At 34.7% G+C, this 24,455-nt stretch overlaps 1 protein-coding gene across 2 annotated transcripts in view; it reads right to left on the minus strand.

The window, feature by feature from the left end:
- Positions 1-131: 131 nt before the first annotated feature.
- SELENOF (selenoprotein F) overlaps positions 132-24,455 on the minus strand; it is a 28,178-nt gene continuing 3,854 nt past the window's right edge. The window contains exons 3-5 of one of the 2 annotated variants that reach the window (XM_074906523.1): positions 12,604-12,667; positions 3,676-3,725; positions 132-1,211 (exon numbers count right to left, since the gene is read on the minus strand). In XM_074906523.1, the coding sequence (XP_074762624.1) occupies positions 1,080-1,211; positions 3,676-3,725; positions 12,604-12,667 (246 nt within the window). In that variant the 3' untranslated portion in view covers positions 132-1,079. The remainder of the gene's footprint in view (positions 1,212-3,675; positions 3,726-12,603; positions 12,668-24,455) is intronic. The other variant, XM_074906522.1, reaches the window with a different exon arrangement.

The following is a 24,455-nucleotide window of genomic DNA, read 5'->3' on the forward strand; positions in this document are numbered from 1 at the left end:
GTTCTGCTATGAAGCTGATGATTTCTTCCTAAAAGTTGGGAGTAAAATCTGTAAATTTTAGAGAAATTTATTGGGATCTAGAATTATACATGAAGAGAAAAACTGAGTACGAATTCAGGCTATAGCATAACATCTATCCAATCAAAAACTGGTGTGCATGAAGTAGTTAAAGGGAAGACTTACTTGCTAATTAGACTTCAGAAAAAAACTCACATCGTTCTTGCTTACCGTGTTTATTCACTTTAAGTGGAAAAAACTTGACAAGTTATAATGGATTTGACTCATTACCATATATACTGTCTATATTCCCTGTTCACATAAATTTCAACAGAGAAAGAAAAATAAACATTTTAAAAAGAACAGTTTATAAATTCATTTGATCAACAGACTTCCAATAAACTTGTTAAAATCTGAAGGAAAGGTTTTTCAAGACTTATATCTCATGTTTTCTGAAGCAAAACACTTAACGTAAAGCACACCTGACATCTGACTTCCATACACCTCAGAGGTTTTCTATGTAGTCTTCACTAAAGTGTACTTACTAAATGTGTCACAGCACCAGAGCATGAGTTCCTCCATCAGCTTCAAAACCTGTGAACTAGATACTCACTATAAACAATGCTTCTATAAAAAGGACATTTCCAATACAAAAAAGAAGAGGGCATTAGCAGTCAAATTTCTTTGGGAGATAGTACATTGCATTTGGTTCTGATTTTCTTATAAACAGCAGCAGACAAAAAACATGGTAATCATTTGGATTATTTGAAGCTCTTCAGTTTTAAGAGCATTTGTAAAAACAGGTCCAATTATAACAAACTGATATTTGCATAATTAACTTTTAAAAAATTTTGTTAGTGATAAATGCATTAAGAGCTGAAATATATTAAGAAGACAAGCTATTCTGTTTGTCAACTTGTCAGATATGTGTGTTGAAGCTTCCCCTTCTTATTACAAGATGTTTAGTACAGCACAACAGATATTTTAAAATTAATATAGAAGCCGGAATGTTTTTTCAATTGTAGCACACAGAAGATTACCACGACAAAACATGAAAAGGAAAGAGGACCGCAAGCAATGATTTATAGACGTTCTAATTTTTCACTTAGAAATTCTTCCACACTATCTGTATTCCACTTGAGGATGCTCAGTTCTTCTGCAATGTTCCCACTGTCATCCAGCAGCTTTAGTACAGGATCAGAACCACGCACATACTGCAGGGGAAAAAAAAAAACCAAAACCAAACCACGTCAGCTACCTTGGGCTGGAAATGCATTCTCCATATTAACACTCACCCCCCAGCCTCCAATTGATTTACATCAGTTAAAAAGATGTCAAAGCACAAATAGTAAAAAGACCAGAGTGACACCATGAATACTTAAGAAAAGAGCACTAAATTACATCTGAGTATTCTGGGCAAACTTTGGCAGTAAAATTTATGCTAAGAAATCAACCTAAGCTTTGGCTTTTTAAAGCTTAGAATTCTTAAAAAACAAACAGACGTTGTTCTTGACAATGCTCAATGCTATAAATATTCCAGTGCCACGTATTTTGATCTGATTTTATGAATTTCATTACTAGAGTGTTTAACAACAATGTATTCTACTTTTCCTGAAGAAAACAAATCTATAAAAATCAAATTAAGCTTATCAGATCAGTCTTTCAGCTTTTTTTTTTTCCTATGCTGCTACCTCCTCTCTTCCAATATGTTTTCACCTACTGTTCAGATTCAAAGGAGAAGAAAATGTTCAAAGCTAGAGTTTGTGTGCGTGTGCATATGCAAAGGAAGAACGGGTAAGAGGGGAGACACCATACTGAAGCTTTAAAGACAGAGAGATGCTGTAAGTTGCACACTCCACCAGCAGGAGTTGGCCAGTGTTTGCAGCTGTGGATTAGATGCTTTCTTGAGTAGTTCTAACGAATAAGGGTGGGAGAAAAGATGAAAGCATAAGGGACAAAGAGGCCTCATTTCACAGGAAATGAAAACACATTAATTTAAGAGGAGTAAATGCTTATGAGGACCAGAACAGAGTTACCTTCCTTAAATAAAACAGGTAGGAAACAGCTTTAGTACAGGCTTCTGACTTGCATTTAATGTCAAAGAAAGGGAAGTGGAGAAACAAGTCAAGTGAAGGGGTAGCGTGGAGCTGTCTAGGAGGTGTGTATGTGAGAAACATCATCTACTTGTTCTCCTTGGCCCAATACACAAGCTAATGCATATGCAGGGGGGCAATGCCATAAGCCTAGGTTTGAAAGACTGTATTCTACTTCAATTGTTTTAAGTTGCTGAAGTTGGGTTTTTGAATCAAGCAGCTGAATGATTTTTTTTTTTATATAATCAATAGCCTTTTTACCATTTTAGAAATTTCTGGTTACTTTAACAGCTTGAAGTTCTACTACCAATTTCTAATTTAATCACATTCTTTCTTGCTGTGTTGTATCTGTGCCTGCTCAGCTTTGCTGGTAACATAATACTTTAATGCTTCTGAAGACTCACCAAGTCACAAAATATGTAATGCAAATAAAAGCTTTTAACAGTATTAGAAGGCTCTAACCATTTAAGTTTATAGAAAGATTTCTCCAGAAGTATTTTATTTTACCCTATTGAGCTAGCCTAGCTGGTTTTACTTAATGAAGTTAGTGGCATCTCTAACCCGTTTTCCAACAGTCTTGTAAAATACAGATCCATTTGCACTAATATTTTTCTGGTAGTGTGCTATACCAATTGTAGTCCAGACTGCTTTGATGTTCAATACAGCTACAAAGTTTAAAATAAAAATGAAACAGTCAGTCATGCAGAAAGAGAGAAAGCTTTTGAAAGAAACTGGAGGACACAGACATGAATGCATGAGACAGACAGAGGAAATCTGTTTTAGATGGAATCTGCTGCTGAGAAGACAAATCACTTATTGCAGCCATGCATAGCTATAAAGTGATTCCAGATGGTGCCATTTGGTGAATAGAGATGGGAGCACAAGATGTAAGAATCAAGATGTATAACTGAAGTACGCTGGAAGTTCACTCAGGATTTTAAGGGGAAGGTGAAGTCTTACACTAGATCTTGAAAGCAAAGAATTGCTAGAGTTTAAGGCAGTGCAGCTTTGCATATATGCAAGCCATAAGAAACACCATTCAGTACATGCATTTCTATAAAGCTGAATGTTTGAAGACTATAAAGAAAAACAGAATTACAGAACACAGGAAGGAAATTCTGAGAGTGAGGAGTAAAAATAATCTAGAAATCACTGATTGTATGGAAACAGCAGCTTCTTCAGAAAATGAGGGGAGAACAGAACCGTACAAAGCGAAACTATGGCAGAATAAGCTTGAGTAAATCCAAGATATCAACAGAGTAAGGACAGAATGCAAGCATTCCTCACATTGTTTTCCCATCTGCTATTACTTATGGCTTCCAGTATATTTTTTCCTGGATTAAAATGAAAAACAAAAAACCCCCAAAACCCCAACAACAACAAAGAATTGGTACCAAACAGTTACTGAGCAATAAACTAATTAATATGAGCAGCAGGAACTCATAAAGATTTATACTGGCAATATAAATATATGTCTTCTACTAGAGGATTACTTAATCAGCAAATAAAGAACAATCCACAGGAGTACTGTTTCCACCAAGCTTAATTCTTCCTAACATCCCAAATAAAAAAAAAGTTAGGTTACCTTGATTTGCAGTCCCCTGAAGAGTTTTGGCTTATCACTCCTGACAAAAGCTATGGTTTGGAGAGAAGAAAGAAAGATAATCAAACTCTTCTCCACTTGCATAAAGTAGATTTACATTCAAGCTAGTATTCCCTGAATTACTTCTTTTGTAATGATGCTTCAGAAGATATTTTAGTATTAACATTCTTAATATCCTCACCAAATTAATAATACTAAATGTATTATGTCTAAGGAACACCCTATTTTTGCTAGTATTCCACACAAACTTCATTATCTGCTTGGAATTTCCTTGAACATTAGTGCAACTGTAAATCAGTTTATCTGCATGTACAACTGACAGTCTTCAGCAGACTGGCCCATATGCTGCTGTGACATGCAAATGTGAGAAAAAGCATTAGAGCGATCGAAATCTGGCTGAAGATAATCTTTGTGAGGGAGGCTAAATATGACACACATCCCATCAGCATGCTCCACACAGGCTGCAGCAGTGCAGGTGAAAGGGCACAGAGGAAACTGTGGGTAGAGGTGTTATTCTTGCAAACAAGACAGACAATCTTGTTTTGCGGTGATCTCCGAGACTACATGTTGAAAACCAGCAAGAAAACAAGAAGAGAAGCTGGTATCTCCTCTTCTCTTGACACTCTGAAAGGCAATCAGCTTTAAGATAGACTCAAAGGCCTCTCATGTAGCTACAGGGACAGAAGGTCAAGTCTGAGGTGGGCTACAGATGAACACTTCTTCGCTTGGAGCACTAATCAGCAAACAGCAAGCATTCGCAGCAGCACAGTCCCTGTTTCCCTACAGCACAACCCAGGCCCTGTGTTAACATTAACTTAAAAAAGACAATATAAATTATTTCAGGACAAAGTATGAGCATAATCCCCTCCCTTCCAAACACTTTAACCTAATGAATGTCTGAGTTCTAGAAGTATTTAAAATTTATTTAGAAAATAGCATAGTCTTTATTCCTCCTTTTTACATTCACGCTAAAGGCTGAATTTAGTATCTGTACTGACATTAAGTGGATTCTGGACATTCCTGTAGTATGTCAGTAGTCTCTCCCCAAGGATGAACCCTGTCAGTATGGTTTGACTCTTACAAAGGTGCTAGCTGCATGTTAAAGCTGCTTTTTCAAGGGCAGACAACAATGAATCTCTCACAAATTGCAGTGCATCCAGCTGGTGCATGGAGATGAGTGCAACCTCAGGACTAATGTTTCGTACTGCCTCACAAAGTGTAGTGCTTTCCTCAGTAATTGTAGAGATGTCCCCTGGCATCTTTTTACCTATCTTTATATCACTGTAGACAGTTACCTTAACACTTTCTCAGTATCTATATACATACTGTCATTTATTTTCTTCCCTCTTCCACTGTGCTCCCTGTACATATCAAAAATCATATACTCTCCCTGCTGCACCAACCATTATACAGTATAAACAAGTTTAAAAAAATACCAGTGGTCCAATGAGCTGCCAGATATACTAGACCCCAGAAGAAGAAGTTAAGGCTTGGTTTTGTTCTTTCTACAGAACTATTCACTAATGTCATATTGTAAGCTGTACTTGTATAACAATTTCAAGTAGCACTAAATGACCAATACTTGCTCACATACTGCAGTTCAATTCTGATTTAAACTCACAAAGATGTAATTCTTAACTTCAGTTTCCCATGTCCTTGTGACCTGTTAGTTGTCTTGGCTGTCACGAACAGTAACATGCAAAAAAGCAGCACAGAGATTTCTTATTCTTTGTTAAGTCCACAACACATTGCACTATTTCACTTTTTCCACATTTTTTTCAACTTAAATCTAAAGCTGAAATCAGTCTCTAGGGCTTTATATGAAAAGCAGGTTGTAAAAAGCAGTCAGTACAGTGGGTAACTTAATGGCAAAACTTAAAGCAAAATAGCAAGATGGCACAGTAAAATGGATAAAGTTTCAGAAGCAAATCTGAACTGTGGAGCTCAGCTGTATTAAAGAATAGCCTTTACGGGTTAACTCAGGTTACAGCACTTTAAGCTTGTAACAGGTGTGAGGATTTGTCACTTGAGTGACAGGTGAAAGCTCATTTGGACATGAGTGGCTGTTCACTGGCTGCAGTGTTGGACTGAACAAGTTCACATAAACTGGGAACAGAATTAGGTAGAAGAAGAAAGTATTCTATAGGCAGTATTATATGTTGTCACTTTAAAAGTAGCTATTACACACTTGTATCAATGTCAAATGTCTAAATCTTCTGAAAGCTGACGCATTACAGAGCATTTTTCCTGATATTTTAGACAGCTAGAACAAAATTGGTTTCTGTTAATGGCATATTTATTTCTAATGCTGATCATAGTGACTTTCTGCATTAGTCACATTTGCAATGCAGCAAAGAAAAAACTCACTGTACAAATGACTTAATTTGTATATGCTCAATTTTGGAAGCTAAAGTGAGAAACTAATATACTGACATGCGTTAAAACTACAGATTATCCCATCACTTTTTTTTTTTTTTTTTTTTCCACAAAATCATACCCTAAGTTGAATAAACAGCCTTTGAATGGAATTGACGGGGTTAGGAAGTCAGATGCAGCTACAATGCACCTCTTGGGACATGGGGTTCCTTGCTTATCATGTGATGCAGCACACATGCTCCACCTTCAGCACTGCCCCAACAGCTTCCCCTCTAAATCCTATGTCTGAAGGCTGCACATCTTTACACCATTATTTAATATTTTGATGTCTGACATTCTAGCTACCTCACCCATTTTCTTCTCCCTATAGCAGCTCTATAAATTGCCCACTGCAGAGAAACAAGAATTTATATAATCCCTCCATGGATGAGCAGGGAAGGCATTTTCCACTTTGACTTCCACAAGATGAACTCCGAGTTTGGTGCCATGGCACTATAATTCCAGTGAATTAAGCACCAGACTAGAAGTCAGAGCTGTTCTACTCCCAGCTTTGCAACTGTCCTTTCACATAATGTTCAGAGAATCACTTCACCTTATGCTCTTATAAAACATGTGCAATACCAAAGCATATGCCTTCTGTCTGAAGGCAATCCTGAGGTGAGCCTACAGAGCAGATTTGATTGCCAGGCAATCAACTACAACTAAAAGGTCAGAGAAAAGGATCAGGTGCATATGGTCATTTTAAAGCCTGCCCAGCATCAAACTCTTTTGCAAAAAGAGGTAATACTGAACAGTGTTTTAAAGACCTAAGAGCAGGCTCTGCCTACGAATTACTATCGTTGTAACATCATTTTGTTTTGATATAACACCTCCCTGTTTTGAGAAAGTCTGTGAAAAGTACTTCTGTTGGAATTAAAGCCTAGAGTCCTAAATGGAGACTACCAAGGACTCTTAAGAGGCCCAAATGGCAAGTCTATGTATATGCATGCACACACCTGCACTATTCTCTCTGAGGTACAGTAGGATATACCATAAGAAAACTTCATGACCCAAAACAGATATACAACACCACATCTCTCCATGCAGAGTTGCAGATCTATATGCTAGGCATAACTTTGTAAACAGAGTTGACTACCTACTGTTAATATATTAAGGGCATGATCCAGACTACCAAGGATATCTACATTCAGAATATTCACATTATTTAGATTCCTGCTATAGAAGCAAAGATCTCCTGCCTCTTCTGTAACTGAAATAATACAAAATTATGTTGAGAAAAAAATTAAACTAATTTCTTAATACTTGAATGACAGCCAATATACAATGGCAGTAAAATCTCACACTTGTTTTCAAACAACTGTCACACAGACAAGCATGTTTAGCCTTGTCCGTCTCTACATGCATAGGAAGGTTTACAATGGCCTCAAATCAGAAAACTCTGTAGGAGATTAAAAACCTTACTGCCTCTATTACATCAGTTTCAGATTTTAATGGCAGAAAAGCACGTCAGAACTAGTCAAATCTTTACCACAAGGTCAGCAATAACTTTTTACTGCACAATTTTTCCTCCTGGTAAGCTAAAGCATGTCTTCCAGCAAGTATCTAATGTGATCAAGTATCTGCCAGTAATGGCAAAGTCCACTTGTTCAAACTTCTAATCCTTTTGTTATTTAAAAAAGCTGTGCTTTTAGTTTAGATTTATTCCACTGCTTACTGTTGTAACACTTACGAGGACCATGTATGCCCGTGGGGATGCATCCAACTTTTTAAACTGGACATAGACTTCTCAGTTTATGATATTTTTCTAGTAAACAGAACGCTTTAGCTTCTTCTAAACTCTTGATGCTGTGTACAGACACACAGCTTCAAATTACAGACAAGCCTCATTAAAAATGCTGATTGTACATTGAAAAGCAGCAGCATACTTTTCTGAAGGTGATTATCCCTCCCGACCCTCAGTATTACACCAGAAGATCAGGGCAAAGAATTGTTAGTGCTCTAAGAGCAACATCAGAAAGGAATGCTTCCATCATCATTCATGAATAAGGAATGTTTCACACACTGAATTACCAATAGAAAGCACATGAATTATTACTATCTTTCAGAAGATTTACATTTTATCAAACAGTAGCATGGTGCTTCATGCAACTCAATGCAGCATATATAACTACCTAAACATATACAAAATGTGTTATAGGAAATAACTGAAGTGATCTAATACTAATACACCGAAGTATAATTAAAGTACATCTAAGATTATCTATAAATAGTTGTTCTGAGTTAATTTCAATAAACAGATAGGAAATGTAATATTACTTAGCATAAACTAATGAAATAAAAGGTAGTTTGCTTAACTTGGCCCTGAATTTAGACACAAGCAGTTTGAAAGAAAAAAAAAATTATTAGAAAGATAAGACTGTGCAGACTGTCATAGATTTGTTAAAAAAAAAAAAAGGCAAAAAGAACTGGGCTATACCACAGACTGGACCATTTTGTACTGAAATGAACTTGAATAAAAAAAATTGGTTTTTATTGAGGCATTGCTGTCATGTTTTAAACCTATGGAAAAGAAAAGCAACCAAAACAAAAGGAAGAGGAGCAGAGTAGTATTTTATGAAGACAGGAAAACCCAGCATTTAATTATGTCATTTAAGTATGTAAGCATTGCTAAGACAACTGGCAATATTTGCTAAAAATGTGAATGTGTAAATCACTGGGCACACAGGCAAACCAAAAGCATTTATTTATTTCCTCAGACTCTTTAATAATTTGTTTTGGGGACAAATACATGCTCTGCTGTTTTGAAGACTGCATGAACCTGCTCCAGGAGACCCTAGCAAAGAGACCAACTACAGCAGACATCAAGCACTCATTTACATTTTAATGGCTATAGCTCTTTACCTTTTGGGGAGCTCAGTCTAAGAATTTAAATTTAAGAATTCATATGGCACATCAATAACTACTATTTGTAGTCTATTAATCAAGTTACAATGCAGCTGTTCATTATTTTATACAAAGCACCACATGCTTTCAAAAGCAAATCCAAGACGGAGCTCTAGTCAAGCCTGAAGAAACTTCACCAAAAAAAAAAAAAAAGACAGGGTATTTTGCAGAAGCAGTAGGGCAAGAGACATTTCTGAGAAGTATTGTTTTAGTTTGTGTATCATCTGTTTACAAAAAGTTATAATAAAATGATGCACATCTCCCACTATAATATTTTACATTTCTTAGCTTTATTAACATGTTTTACTATGTTTAAATGTTTTACTACATTTCTACCAATGTGAGATTTAAGGTTAATATGACTGACTTTCGCCAGTATTTAAGAATTACAGATTAAAATAGCCAGGAAATAAGTGATCTCACCTAAAAATATAATCTCTCAGCAAATTACATTTTAGTAGCTCAATGAATCTCCCTCACACTTACAGAATTTGGGCAATATAACAGAGTGCTTACTCACTCTGAAGTCAGGGGATCTAATGTAGTTGCATACTGCATGAGTTCAAGGATTAAGGACCTTTTTTCTGTAACAGATTTGCTGGGATTATGTCCATTTCTTAATGAAGAGAGTCACACAGGGAGAGGTAAGAGTTATTCTACTGATGAGCAAAAAGAATGCAAAGAAATATGAAAGAAATGTTCCATGAAGAAACCCAGCCTAATTCAGTTTTTGTTAAACAAACTGGAAAGAACATAGAAGTCTAGACACTGTGATCTCCTATCTCATCGTGAACAGAACACAGCTGCCACTGAAAAGTCAACTTAAAACAAATATGCTAGATTAATCACTGACCCAGCTGATTTATTATTCTATTTCAGAGCATTAGCTTTATGGATGTCAGCCAAAAACTGTCACATTTTCTGTGTTACCTGGTATAATAAGATATTGCTTCATCTATGAATCCTGTCACTTATGTTTTCAATATTCTACTTTGATGGAGTGCTTTTGAATGATAAATATTTAAGAACAGTTTTATACAGAACAATTTCAAAATACATGTAATATAGGAATTTTATAGTAAAACATTTGTAATGGAGCAATTTATTTTCAAGGGAAACTTAACAAGAAAAATGTTTCAGTACTGAACTTAAAGAGACTTACAGAAATGTGGTCTGTTACCTGACATCACATGAAGCTGTATTTGAAAAAAAATAATAAGACATCCTTCGCCATATTCACAAAAACATTTAGTAGTTTGTTATGATATTACAAAGAGTAACATTCAGTTTAAGATTGATATAATCTTGCTGAGGACTAGATTTTTTTCATCACTTGTCACTTCTTTGCTTTCCCAGTATCAACAGATATATTTCCATATCTAATAATTCTCACATTTCAGGCATACAGCTATATTCAGCAACTATTTGTAGCTAAAAAATATATAGCCAGTAATTTTGATAGAAATTTTGATACAGAAGGACCATAGAATATTGCATTTAGAAACCACAAGCATGCACAGGTTTTTCCAACTGTGTAACTTCCTTACTATATAATTTTTACAAAACTTTATTAATTCAACAGATTTTAATCCTTAACTATTTAAAGATATCTCATTATAGAAAAACCACTGTTCATCATTTGGCCAAATAAAATATAATCCAGAAGTAATCCATGACAAATCAAGCCTGTGGGAGTAACCCAAGTGACAAAACAATTTACACAGGTACTTAAAGGTGAAGACTTCACCATCAGAAACAGAAGTAACATATACTAATCCATGTATTCTAATACATACACTGTCATGCAATTAGTGGTGCCATTTTGTGTATATTCTGAAAAAAAAAACCCAAAACCCAAACCCACAACAAAATCCTAGCAGAAGCTATGGGAAAGGAAGAGTTATTTGCAGTGAGACATTGTCAATGACACAGTTCAATGAAGCCTACAAAGACAATGCTCCAAAAGCAGCAGCATGACCTTCAGGCAACCTAACTTCCATAGCAAGCATCCAAGTGAAAAGTTGAAATAAAAACACTTCTTGAATTTTAATGTAGTAAGATGAAGACATTAAATACTGTTTCTGGTAGAAGTTAAAAATCAAGGGGAAAATCTAAGTAGCAGCAGTCTAACATTAACACTAATGTGAGGAAAAACACCAGTTGGAAGAATACATTCTACTGCTTCTTAAAATTTCTAAATATGCTCTTAAAATTTATCCCACCTTCCAACCTGTTCTCACACCCTAGCAGTAAATTTGGTCAAGATAAATTTAGATTGGGCAACTGCAGAAATTAGTGATGAAAAGGCAAAAGAGATCTTTAAGTGGACTAGTCAGTCCTTTTTTTTTAATTCTTACCGTACCAAAAAACTGGTACTCAAAACAGAGAACCTACTGAAAAAACACTGAAATGTATTAATTAATTTTAAAAAGCAAGCTATATGATTAAGGGAATGTAAATCTTTGAGCAGGTTTAGATAACCAAGGATTGAAAGGGAAAAAAAATAAATCTCTAGAATGTTCAAGTTTTTCCTTTGGTACTATAAGGTTTTGGAGTATATTTCATAGTGTGCACACAGCAGAAATTGAGAACCATTCCCTTTTAGGACCCAAACATATGAAGATAATGGAGGACACAATGCAGGCTGGAGTCAGGCTAACAGGTTGACCATTTCCTTGAAACCTATAGCTCAAATGAGCACTTTACTGTTAAAAATTCACAATCATAAAGAAGCTGAGTGAATGGACAACAACAGTTGGGAATGTTTTTAATTTTGCTAAATTTGAAGGGTGATGGAGATATTATGGACTCCTGTGCTAGCAAGTTAACCTCCTCATGCCCCTGAAGTAGAACAAGTCATTTAGAGAACTCTTTTTGGCATTTTAAACAGTGGAGGAGAAAGAATAGCTTTGTTTTGGTCTTGCAGTCAATTAACTGAACCCCGTGCAGGTAGAGGTGGCAGGAGAGGGTTTAAAGCAGCATAATTTATGTTAATTGTAACCTGTGTTAAAATCTGTTTTAAAATTTGTTTGTCAATCAGCCTTCAAACAGGGAGGTACTAATACCAGCCACAGTAGACGGAGATGTGCTGGTTGTGCAATTTTATGTCTAAAGATGAATTAGTCTTTCTTCTCTATGTCCAAATTACAGTATTAGAATTTTCATTACAGAAAATAAAAATAATAGAAAAAGAATTCCAAGCACTGCTATCACCTAAGGTCTTCCCCTATTTATAAGTAAATTTCAGTTTGAAATTTCTCACAGATGTTTTTCCTGCAGCTTTCTCCCACCACACACTACTGATTTTCCTTTTACACAACTGTTACTCCATTCACTTTAGTCGACTTGTCATTATCCACTGACAAAACAATTATACTGCAGGATCTGTGAAAAGAAAGTAGTTCCATAAGTGCAGAGTATAATTTCATCTATCAATTATTGGAGACCAGTTACATGAGTCTCAGGTCAATGCAACTTTCCTGATATAATATACAAAATTTATGACTACTTATAGTAGTACTTAAAAGTACATTTTGTCATTCAGCTGTGACAGTATTTCATATTTGAAAGAGCCGTAGTGGCTTTACTTACCCTGGACTTGAGGGAACCTTCCCAATTTTCATCCACATACCTCTAAGACAGCTCCTGCATAAAGCTGTAATAATCAATAGAAGCTGTTAATGTCAGAAAAAAAAAAACCAACCAACACAACAACTAAATTACTAGTTTACTTATTGTGTGTTTTCTGTTGAACTATTTTTCTTTGAGGAGAAAATACACTATCGTGTTGATGGTAACTACAGACAGATAAGATCCTAAATAGAATCACAGTTCCACACCTGTCTCTATTCAACAAGTGACTGTTCACTCAAGATACATGAAAATTTTCATTCATTATATTAAAAATGTAAAAGCAGGAAAAAGATCATTTGAGATATACTGTTGCCGGAAACAAAGCTTTATTTGAAAAAAAAAAAAAAATTAAAAAAATGCAATCGGACATATTACAGTGGGCATTATGGAGTAGTAATAGGAAAACTTTATTTCTTCCTCCCCAGAGGTGGGTTAACTATTAGTAGTTTATTGTAGTTAATTGTGATTGCAGAAAGAGACAGAGCACATTAACAGGCCTTAGCTGAAGTAATATATATAGGCTGGGCTAACTTTGATGCTTGCACTTGGCTGTCAATCATTTCTGTCAGTTATGCAAGATACTCAGATTTAATGTTCTTAAAGCAAAGTTCATCACCTATTGATCTTGTATACTGTCACATGTTTTTAAACTTTTTTGGTCTTTTTTTTTTTTTTTTTTTTAATAGCATGCAATTGATTCTGTAGTTTGGTGAATCTTAATAAATTAACAACAGACTTTTTCCAGCTACTAAAATAGAAGTTCATACTGTATAAAGACAGGCATTTTGATTTACATATAGTTGTCAATACTGCATAACAAATCACGTCCTTCTAACCCTGAAAACCCACTGTTTTTAGAGAAGATGACAGAATAAGCTTCAGTGAAAAAATTTTTAACTGTTTATAGTAAGCAATGAATTATGACCTCTGCTTTCATTTTCTTTTAGACAGTGTTTTAATAACAAATGTGCAAGTCAGGACATGAAAAAATACAACATTACTGAAATGAAATAAATTCACATTTCACTTAAAATATGAACTGTGAATATATGTAATTAAAAAAAAGCTTTCACTATGAAATTTAATGAGTACTAACCCCTCTGAAAATGGAGTGACAAGTAATAAAAGCAAATCACACATGATATGACAGAAATCTCAAAGATAATTTTATTAACGTTTCATCACCTAGCTATGTAGGCATTATGGACAGCCAAGAATACATCTCCATTTCAGAGTATGAATTGTCTCAGTTCAGGTCCAACTCAATATTTGTCTAAATACTATGAATTAGAATATAAGAATCTAATCATTCACAGGAAAATTACAACTTCTTTCCTGATGCGAACTAATCAGTAATCATTACTTCCACAGGAAGCAGAACTAAAAATGTTACATTGCATTATCTGTCCAGAACAGCATCTCAGAAATTTGCTTAACTACATTTGTATTTTCAACCAGACATTAGATTTAAAATAAAAACTAAGATCTGACTGTTAAAACCCAGAACTGTGGGTGCTATGAAACAATACTCGAGAGATCAAAAATACCAGATTTTTTAAAAGCTTTTTTTCACTAATCAAATAAAGATTTTAATTTTAAAAAGGCACTGACAAACAGCTCATATACTAGCTTGCATAATTAAAGTTCCTCTGGACTTAAAACATGACATAATTACAAAGACGGAGGAAATATGGAATAGTGAGATTATAAAAACTTCACTTACCTTGTCTCTATTCATTATTTTTTAAAAACATTCAACAATTATATCAGCAATCCTACATTTACAGTAGTTTGCACACTCACTAATACACCGAACATTTATACTGGTTCTCTGATCCTGACAGTTATCTGCATTTTTCTATCAAGAAGTTGGTACAAAAAAATAGACAAAGGAATAAATAGCCTTTTTCTACCTAGTTAACTGATTATGTTATATATTTGTATAAAGAACTAAGTACATACAATTTTAGGACTACTGTAAAATGAGTTACTGAATTACTGAAAATAATTCTTACAGTTTATTTCTTCCTTTCAAACAAGGATTTCCATGGAACAAGATCACTGTAGGAATCTAAACTACGTAAGACATCTTGTAATTACAAAGTACTCCTAGTTTGCAAGTCTTAGCCAATATCAGATAGAAGTTTAACAAAGCAAACAGCTCAGCCGTTGATGTCTATATTTTGAGCTTATAATTCTGCTGTAATTGAAGCCCAACTGTGCTAGTACAAAAAAGTTCAGATTCATGCTGGGACAAACAGCTGCTCTCTAGATGGCTAGACAGGAAAAAAAGAAAAAAAAAATCAATTGGCTTCATTTATAACTCTCAACAACGGTGTCTTTTGCAAGAAACACAGGTTTATTTGCATCATTTAGCCCACAACAAAAGCATACTTGTTAGTATCTACTGCTGCTACCATCTCATCGTGTCCAGAGCAGATGTCCTCCAAACTTCTTGTGAAGGCATTTACTGTGTTCAACTATTACTAAGAATGACATGTATCACTCAGTGTGGAGACATACAAACATGATGACTCAGTTCATTACACAATGCTTAACTCAAGTTAGTTAATTTTAAAATAATGCTTCACTTGTTTTAGTGCTCATAAAAGTGAGTTTAGTACTACGAGCAATCAAATAAAGACTCTGAACTGTTACTAGTGTCCATGTTAACATCCAAACCAAGTGCTGTTATGATTTCCAGGCTGATTCATGTCTGCATCTATAAAAATAACTCAGCTTTTTAAAAAATATTCCAATAGTAGGCTTTCTAAGGTTATTGTATCAAAAATCTGAACTTTCCCCTCATCTTTTGCAAAGTATCAACTTGAGTTAAATTCCATTCAAAAGCTTTTTGTAAGCACCTGGATGTCTTGTTCACACTAACATAATGAAGATGGCTCTTCACAATTGAGAGGAGAAAAACCACACTATCAGACATATCTGCTTTAATGAAGGAAAGTGGTAATTATAACAGAATAAACCACCATTTACATAAGAATAGTAGATAAAAAACATGTATTGTAAAAATAATTGTTCCAGCAATTAAAAACAAGGAACCTTAACTTAGGTGAAAGAAAACATTTGACCCATTATTAGGAAGGGAATTGAAGTAATTTCTGCAAGACAAAATTCCAGCAGTGCTTCATTTATTAAGATATGGTATTGTTATCACAATTACTCATGGTGAAAACTCCAGATGAAAAATTACCTTCCTGCTATGAAGCTGCTATATAACTGTTCATGTTTACAACCAAACTAGAATTCAGATCAAACTGAACTGAAAAAAATGGTACTTAAGATTGCTCCTTGATCAATGGTGTTAGATCAAAGATAACAAAAAGTTTCGTAAAATACAATAAATTATCCCTAATTTTACTTCTAATGCACCTATACTTCGCACGCTGGTTTCTTCTAACTACTAAGCCCGACCCTGCAGAGGTTACAAAGTGTCACTCAAACTGGATTTGTACAGCTGTTTGCAATCAGCTGAAAAAAATGACAGTACCATCACTTCTTAAAACATGCAATGGAACAGACTGTTATGATAAAGCCACACAATGGTAAATAACTCTCTTATGGTATCTGGATTCCCTCTGATACCTGCTTATTTTCCTCTCCTAATATCAGTTTAAAAAAAAAAGTAAAGTTAAGCTCTGAGAACAAGCAGTAAACCACAATTTTATGACTACTGCTAAAACTCTGGAATTTTCCCTTGTCTCATATACAAGACAATCTTCCATTATCAACAACTAATCTCTCCAATGCAAACAATTTCTGTTTTTATGAAATTCTGTAATTTTGATTTCATATTAGTATATATGCAGATGAGCCAAAGAAACCTCCTCATACCCTACCAACTCATACTATTGATTTACTTCAAAGAAAAGTCAGGAAAAATATAGATATTACTATTCTTATTGACCAAGTTGCTCGGTATGTACAAACTGGTACTGTTTTAAAATAGGGTGTGTAATCTCTTCTTTGAAAAGCACACAAATTATTTTTTTAGTGTGTTCCACCCACCCAGGAAACAAAACAATGAGTTAGTAATCGATATTTTTTCTTCTGAGAAATGAAGTCACAAATAAAAGATATTTTGGTGCAAGTTTCCTCTGCTCTTTCCTAAATTTACAACTACCAATTAATCTGATACTTTAACTAGAAAACTAGATTAGTTAAAATGAAGGAATATACACTGACATATAAACTATAAAATATTTTCTGTGAGGAAGAGAATGCAGGGACAATTAGAAGTTTTCAAAATCACTCTAGTCTTCCCCATCCCTGGAGACAGAAAACGAGCAAGAATCTCTTGGTTAACAGAAGTCCGAAGGCCTCACACCGCCAGGAACATTTTGAATTACTGTTCTGTAATGCAGAAAGCCAATAAAATCATTGCTACACACGCATCATTCAGAACTGATGTAATCAGTAAATTTAGCAACAAAGAAACTGCTACCATTCACAACTCATCCTGTGAAGGGAGATGCCTAACTCTTAATTAACTGAGTTTGGAAACAAAGAGTCAAACAGACAAAAACCAGTTATCTGAATTAGTGCTATTCCTGTGACTAGTGCTATGCATTACAGGCAAATTCCTCTGAACAAAGCTGAAGCAGAATCTAAGCTCTCATTTATTTGCAGGGAAGGAAATTCCAACTGCATATAAGGGTGAAAAAAAAGTCACAATGACGGTGTTTAAGCACTGAAATAATTTACTAAGAAATGCTGTAGAATTTGTATCCTTGGAGTTCTTCAGAACTTGAGTTCTGCTTTGAGTAGGAGATTCAACAACATAACATACTTGTGCGTTATACTACTACGATCTTCAGCATACAGAAAATGTGTCATCCACCTAAGTGTTTTATTTTTGTTGTTAAACATTCCTCCTTGCAGTATTATGTAAACATTTTCTGCTCTTTAAATCTAACAACCACCAAAAAGCTCCAAAACAACTTCCTCTCCTGGCAGACTATTTTTTGTTACCTGTTTTCTGAAATGGTTTGGTGGAAGGTCCTATGAGTAAGAGATCTGGCACAAGGGTGAGAGAGAATGCAGAAGCTGAGCAACCATCAACCTTAGACCTCTGGAGCTGTAGCATGGATTAGGTGGTGTGAATGTCCCTATTTGTTTGAGTGGGGGTGAGGGGCAGAGTGGAACAGAGGGGAAAGGTGGCGGGAAAAGGGCTCCTACCTACAGGCTCTCACTTGGACCTACTGAACTATGTAAGCTAAAAAGCAGAGACAGAAAGTGAAAAAGTTTAAGTTGCAATTTTGGAATACACTGTCCAATTAACTTTTCTATCTAACTATCTACTTACTTCTATCAGTACAATCCCTGACCATCTGTTCTACTGTCCAGAATCTGTGCTTTTATTAAAAAAATAAGCATTTTAGAAGAGTTGCAAAGAAAAGACCGAGAACAGAACTCATCAACTGTTTGAATTTATACAAATAAGTAATTTGAAGACTGTACTTTTTGAACTTGTTTCAACAAACGTAGATGCAAATGCCAGTATTTTATCCAGATGAAGAAGGTCAGACTTAATTAACTAAACCTAATCCATTTCCTAGCACAGATGCACATCAACAACTTTAACTCACATTTGGCAAATTCACATTTATGATTTCCCTAACCTTTTCTTTTTCACTGATAAGACTAGATAGAGGTCTTCCATAGGTAAGGCTTGCCCTACTACAGACAGATAATGTATTTTATCTTCATTTATCTGACAGAGATTAACTTTTGGTCAATTTGATCCAAACAAAAGATGGTAACTTTCTTTTTTAGGCATTGACTAGCTATCTACACCTTCCTTATCTATGACTACTGTTTGTCAACATTAATTTTCATTGCTGATAACATCATGTACAGAAGAAGGGAAAGGGTGTGCATGGTAAAGTTCTTGAGAAGGACATCCACTTCAGCATATTTTTAGTACAAGAAATGGCTGTACATAATATTCTGAAGTGACAGTACTCTGATAAGAGACTTTCTCAATTAGAAAGAGCACAATCATCTCAATTCCCCAACTTCCCTACCAATATTCCCCATAAAATTATTCCTCCGTGAACTGTATGGAACACTTTTTAGTCAAAAGCAAACTCTGAATGGAGATAATATGACATATTAGCCTTAATTACAGTTCTGATTATTTACTTGAGTGTTAAATAAAATATGTTATAACTGAATTACGCTATTTTTTAAAAGTCACACTTGGTAAAAACAGTGAACATGAACCATTTTTAGGTAGCATATTAGGAGGGGTACAGCTCTGTAAAATCACAATTTGATTTTTACAAAGATGACAAAGGATTTTATAGAACACATCAAAAGACAGAAAAAAATGGGGTCTTCAAGAAACTGCTACAAGTCAACTAAAACTCTAATTAATTTATACAGCCATTGATATGAGTTCTGTTACACCACTGAGATGTCAATGAATTCTATTTTTATCTATCGAGTTAAAAACCAAGAGTTGAGACTGTTTCATTGGAACTATTCATATTAAAAGCCTCTGGCAGAACAAGCAGGCAGCCAACAGTAATTTCTGAGTGTAGCACTTTAATTAGTGAAATGAAAAGAAAAAAAAAAAGTGAAAAATTGAAACTAAATTGGGTCACAGAAGAGTAGCCTAAAGCATTAAAAGCATTTCAAGTTATTCTAGTTTCAGTAATTATTGTGCATTTTGTAAACTATTTTGAGTTTTAAAAAGTAAGTCTGAACATCACCTTATTCCTCCTTGTAATTCATAACAGCACATTTAAAAGGTTGGTACATGTAAAAGGGTAGACTTTAAAGAGAGCTTTCAATATATTTTTTTATTAAAAGTAGTACACAGTCATAATTACAGTGGACATTTTTATTAGTAATATTACACTAAATACTTATTTCATTTCCAGGAGGGGTCCAACACTAACTCCACCCAAAGAACTAGTTTTAAGTTATGGTCAAACTACATCACAAGGAAAATAGAAGTATTATCCACTAGGATTAAAACAACCTGTTCTGAGGAACAATTTATGTATACATGCTCATCTCCTACCCTATAATACTTAAAAGGCCCAAGTAGCAATTTTGTTGTGAGTGACAGATGGTAGACTAAAGAAAACTGAATGTGTATAGGCATTGTTTTTACCTTTCAGTGAAATTAAAAGTCGTATTTTCTTCAGAACAGACCAAGCTGAAAGTTACCAGTTACTTATTACATGGGATAAATGGGTATAATTCACCCTTCTTTTGTGTCTTGTCCATCACCTCCCTATTTTGCATCCACAAAAACTTCTCAGAAATTGTGTGATATGCAGAAACAGGTGGCTGATGTGGAAGAAGGGGTCAGAGCCCCACCTTCACTTTCAACTGACTAGAAGGAAGTTCCGTGGTTTTGCAGTGTGGTCACAAGCTGAATCATTCATGTCTTAAAATGATTTCCAACAATTTAAAGTATCCAGGACTTGCAAGGAAAAGAATCTCTGCTTGATGCAGTGAAAACATGATATGATCTTCGTGCAGAAATGTCAAACTACCTGGTTAAGTACAGCATCAGCTACAATGCAACAACTAGGGAACAGGTCTGCAACTTGCCCAGCTGCTACATGTTTTGATCAATCTAACTGCAGTGCTTATATTTACAACTACAATGCTTACATGCTAACATGCTTACTTGATTGGCCACTGGAAATCCACAATAAAACTCTAGGAAAGGTTCCTCTGCTGTGCTTTGACTTTTCTCCCCATTTCCCAGAGTGTTTTAGTATGCATTCTTAAGATTTTTCTCCCCAGTTGGTTCTCTGTTTTCAGCATTTTTCAAAATGCTGGGAAAATACTTACTAAAGGTCACTAAATATCACAGTTTTCTAAATCTCATCCATTCTGTTTGTCTAGAGCTAAAGATATTATGTCCGTAGATTTGCATTAACTTTCAAACAGCAATCATAAATACTGAAAATCATTTTAGGTTCAGGTAAGATATAGAATGGGGATCTGAATGTAAAGCAACCTTAAGACGGGCTTTAAGATTTTTTAGAAAAAGTAATAGCCAAATTTTAAGCTGCCTACATTTGTTTCAGGTTAGTATTTCACAATAATTTCATGTGAAAATGAAAGGAAACTTTTATACTAACTGGTGCGAGAAGAGCATCAAGTTAGAAACCTCCCCTCTTACAGCACAATAATCCATTTCAAGTTTCTGAGATGTTTTATTTATGTTGTTACATCTAATACAAGTGATGGTGAAAAATCCTAAATTTCTCATCATCTTAGCAATGCAGAGGCCATATATTCCTGTGAATTATTAAACCATGTTTTGACAGCTTACCATATTTTGACAGACCTAAATATGTGCATAAGAAAGTTGCTAAAAATCTCAGGATTTTAAATGGTTTTGCTTAAATTTGTACAGTGGAAAAGTCATCCATCTCTATAAAATAAGTATGCATATAGATTTCTGTATCATGTTTGCCTTGTTTTAGAATCATAAACGATTTAGAAATAGTGTATGATAGACATGTATGATGTTACCCATGACAACCTGACATCTAAGTCATCTACTTTCATGTCTCCAATTTCCTGGCCAACTTTTGCTTACACCTGATGTCACGTTATCTAATTCACCAAATTCCATAACATTACGACATGACAAATACTTGACAACAGAAATTTAAAATGCTGAAGTTCAACACATCTCAATGAGCAAAATATGTTTCAAAACTCTGTTTGGAAATATTGATGACTTTTCCGGGGTTGTAGCAATCCTGCACAGTGCAGCTGTGAAATGTAATGTATTGCAAATTTCATCACACAATTGATTCTTAAAATCAATTTGGATTTTGACACACATATATTGCTGAGATAAATCTAGGACTATAATATACAATTAATGGAATATGCTTATAGCTATGTCTGAAACGATCACACAGCATAAGTGAAGCTGCAGATGGAGTGCGGCTATTTTCAGCTACTGCAAAATATGGACAATCTCTCCTGCTACTACAATTTCACGCACAGTTAGTTTCACCTCTATTTCATCCTTCTACATTTTACACACCAGCAGTACTCTGCATCTGACAGACTGAGACTTAAAACTTGCAGCTGTCTAAAGCAATACTGTTTAAGCTAGCTTCTGAATTAGTCTGAAAGTGAATACAATATCTCTAGAAGAGGAGAAAATAACCAAAAGAAATTTTACATTTTACTCACAGTCCAATTATGAAGTAATTAAAATATTTCCCTGGACAGGTTCAGCAGAAGTTAAGAGCAAAATAAATACTGGGTAACAAGAGCACCTCAGCTATTTTCCGCAATGTCAATTCACAGAATACTGGACCAATAACAAGACCAGGATTAATAAATATCTTTCAGGCATATGAAACAGTTGAAATCTGTAAACATCTCATCTGAGGTTGCTCTGATGCTATTTAGCACAGAGTATTTTTAGGACTGGGCATCTTTTACAGATCATTTGTGAAAAGTAGCAACAATATATAAAAATTCTCAGATACACGTGCTATCCCCTTACCTTTAATTTTATATTTTCATTTAAAATTCAGGCACAAGTCATGCAATAAACTAACTCTTGCTTTCTCTATTTCTAACACTTGCCATGTACTTATAAGAATTAACTTAAAATCCTGAAGTCTGTCCTAGAATTCCTAATGGTTTGCAAGTCTGCTTGTAGCAGAGGCTACCAACATGCTGTGCCACATGATGGGAACAAATACCTGCTTGCATAATGCACAAGCTAGGTCATGTACTAGAATCATGGTTCAGAAAAAAAGATTCATGCACTTTAAGGATGCTCAAGCATGTAGTCACAGCATTAGCAAAACCCAGAGCACCACTGCTCTAGAACTCTGCAACATAAAAAGCTACTAATCATCAAGTCTGACATATTTAGATGCAAGTTTTCAGACTAAGATTTAAAAATTCTTCAAGAAAGAGGGTAGGAAAAAACCTGTAAAGATTTTTTACGTCCATTTACTCTTAACTATCAAATTGTCATTAGAAAGATTTCTATGGTAACCTGAAAAAAATAGAAAAAGGGAATAAATATAGCAAAAGGCGGAACTCAGTTTTTCTATTCTGCACACATATCATGTAAACACTACTGTAGCAAGAAGCCACTATAAATTAGATTATTACTTTTTACATAAGAGTAAAGTCTTAAACTCAATTACAAACACCGATTACAACCAGCACTATGTTAAAACACAAGTCAATCCAAAATGTGGTGATTCTGAATACAATCTGTTAGGATAATATTTGTGGTCAGTTCTCCCAACACTAATTTTCTACTGTCAGGTCTTCAAGGGAATTTACTCAGTAAGTTTAAAAAACAAAACAAAACAAACATAACAAATCCAAAATGTACATTTCCAAGCAGTGGTAACAGTATTCAAAAAAATCCACCTTCTGAAACAGCATTCAAAAGAACATTAGAAATGATGTTATAATTTAGCACTCAACCATATAACCATAACATTAGAACAATGCAATATTTCTATTCACACACACAGTATGCAAAGCCTGCATTCAAACCTGGATATGAAAATACATGAGAACAGTATCATAATCACTCCTGTAATTCAAGCTGATACTTAACATGCTAGCTCCAAATCATAACTAGCATTTGTATTAAATTTCTTCCAAAATGTCACATAAGAAAAGATAAAATAATAATCAAGATGTACATTGAATTGTGCTATAGCAGCAAATTGTTAACATTTACTACAAAGAACAAGCAGAAAATGAAACTGGATAAACCAACACAAATACATGAAAAAGAACAACTTATACAGTCTCTGGGTTCCTATGAATAGACAACAAATTCTGGTTCACTGTGAAGGGATCAGTCAAACAATCTTGAGACCCCATCCAGCCCTATTTTGTTCTACTACATTCAGCATGACTAAAATAGAAAAAGTTTTGAGAGTAAGAATATTTACAGTGAAAAGCCCTGACCACAAAATGGCATTTGATTAGTCTTACACAAGAAGTGTGATTATCCACATGGTGAAATCTAGGTCTGATTCAAGATAATCAGAAAAATATCCATTGATGTAAATTCTGTTGTTTGACCCAACTTTTATTAATGCATTTACAATGCAAACTAAGGTACATCCTTGAGTAAATTACTGAAACTGATAGACAGATTTTATTTTTTTTTTCCTCAGAGGTCACATTGACAGAAATGCAATGTAACTCCCCTAGTTTATTTTCCTAAAAAAAGACAACACAAATTATCCTGCTTCACAACTTCTTGTGCTGCATCTTACGCACACTGAGGCAAAACTGTATGAATATTATGTGAGCAAATAAAAGCATCCACTCTTTAAGCAAGGACAGGAAGCCTTGCTGCTGCCACCACAACTGTTACTGGTTATGGTACACAACGACAGCACAGCTGGAGACCCTGTCATATTTTTCCATTCCCTTTTAGCACACTTCATTAGTACATTTTATTCTGAAACTTCAGCTTTTGGGTGTGTGTATAGATATATACATACATACATATAAGAACTGAAGCATTTTCCAGAGACAAACTTCCCTTTATACAATTCATGTATCTAGCAAAGAAAAAGTCTTAGGTATCAAGTCCCATAATGACTGTACTGAAAGATTACTGCAAGAATTCTTTTGTCAATATATGAAACAATGCAATTTAGTCTTACCTCTTCCCTTAGTAGCCTCTCAATATTAAGGAACTACTAATTCTCTGCAATTTTCAAACACTTGCTTCCTGATATTTAATATACTGTGTCTAACACTGTAATCAGTGATTTTGTTAAAAATTATATGCAGACTTTTTT

Source organism: Athene noctua, chromosome 5 (genome assembly GCF_965140245.1).
Source record: "Athene noctua chromosome 5, bAthNoc1.hap1.1, whole genome shotgun sequence".
NCBI lineage: Eukaryota > Metazoa > Chordata > Aves > Strigiformes > Strigidae > Athene > Athene noctua.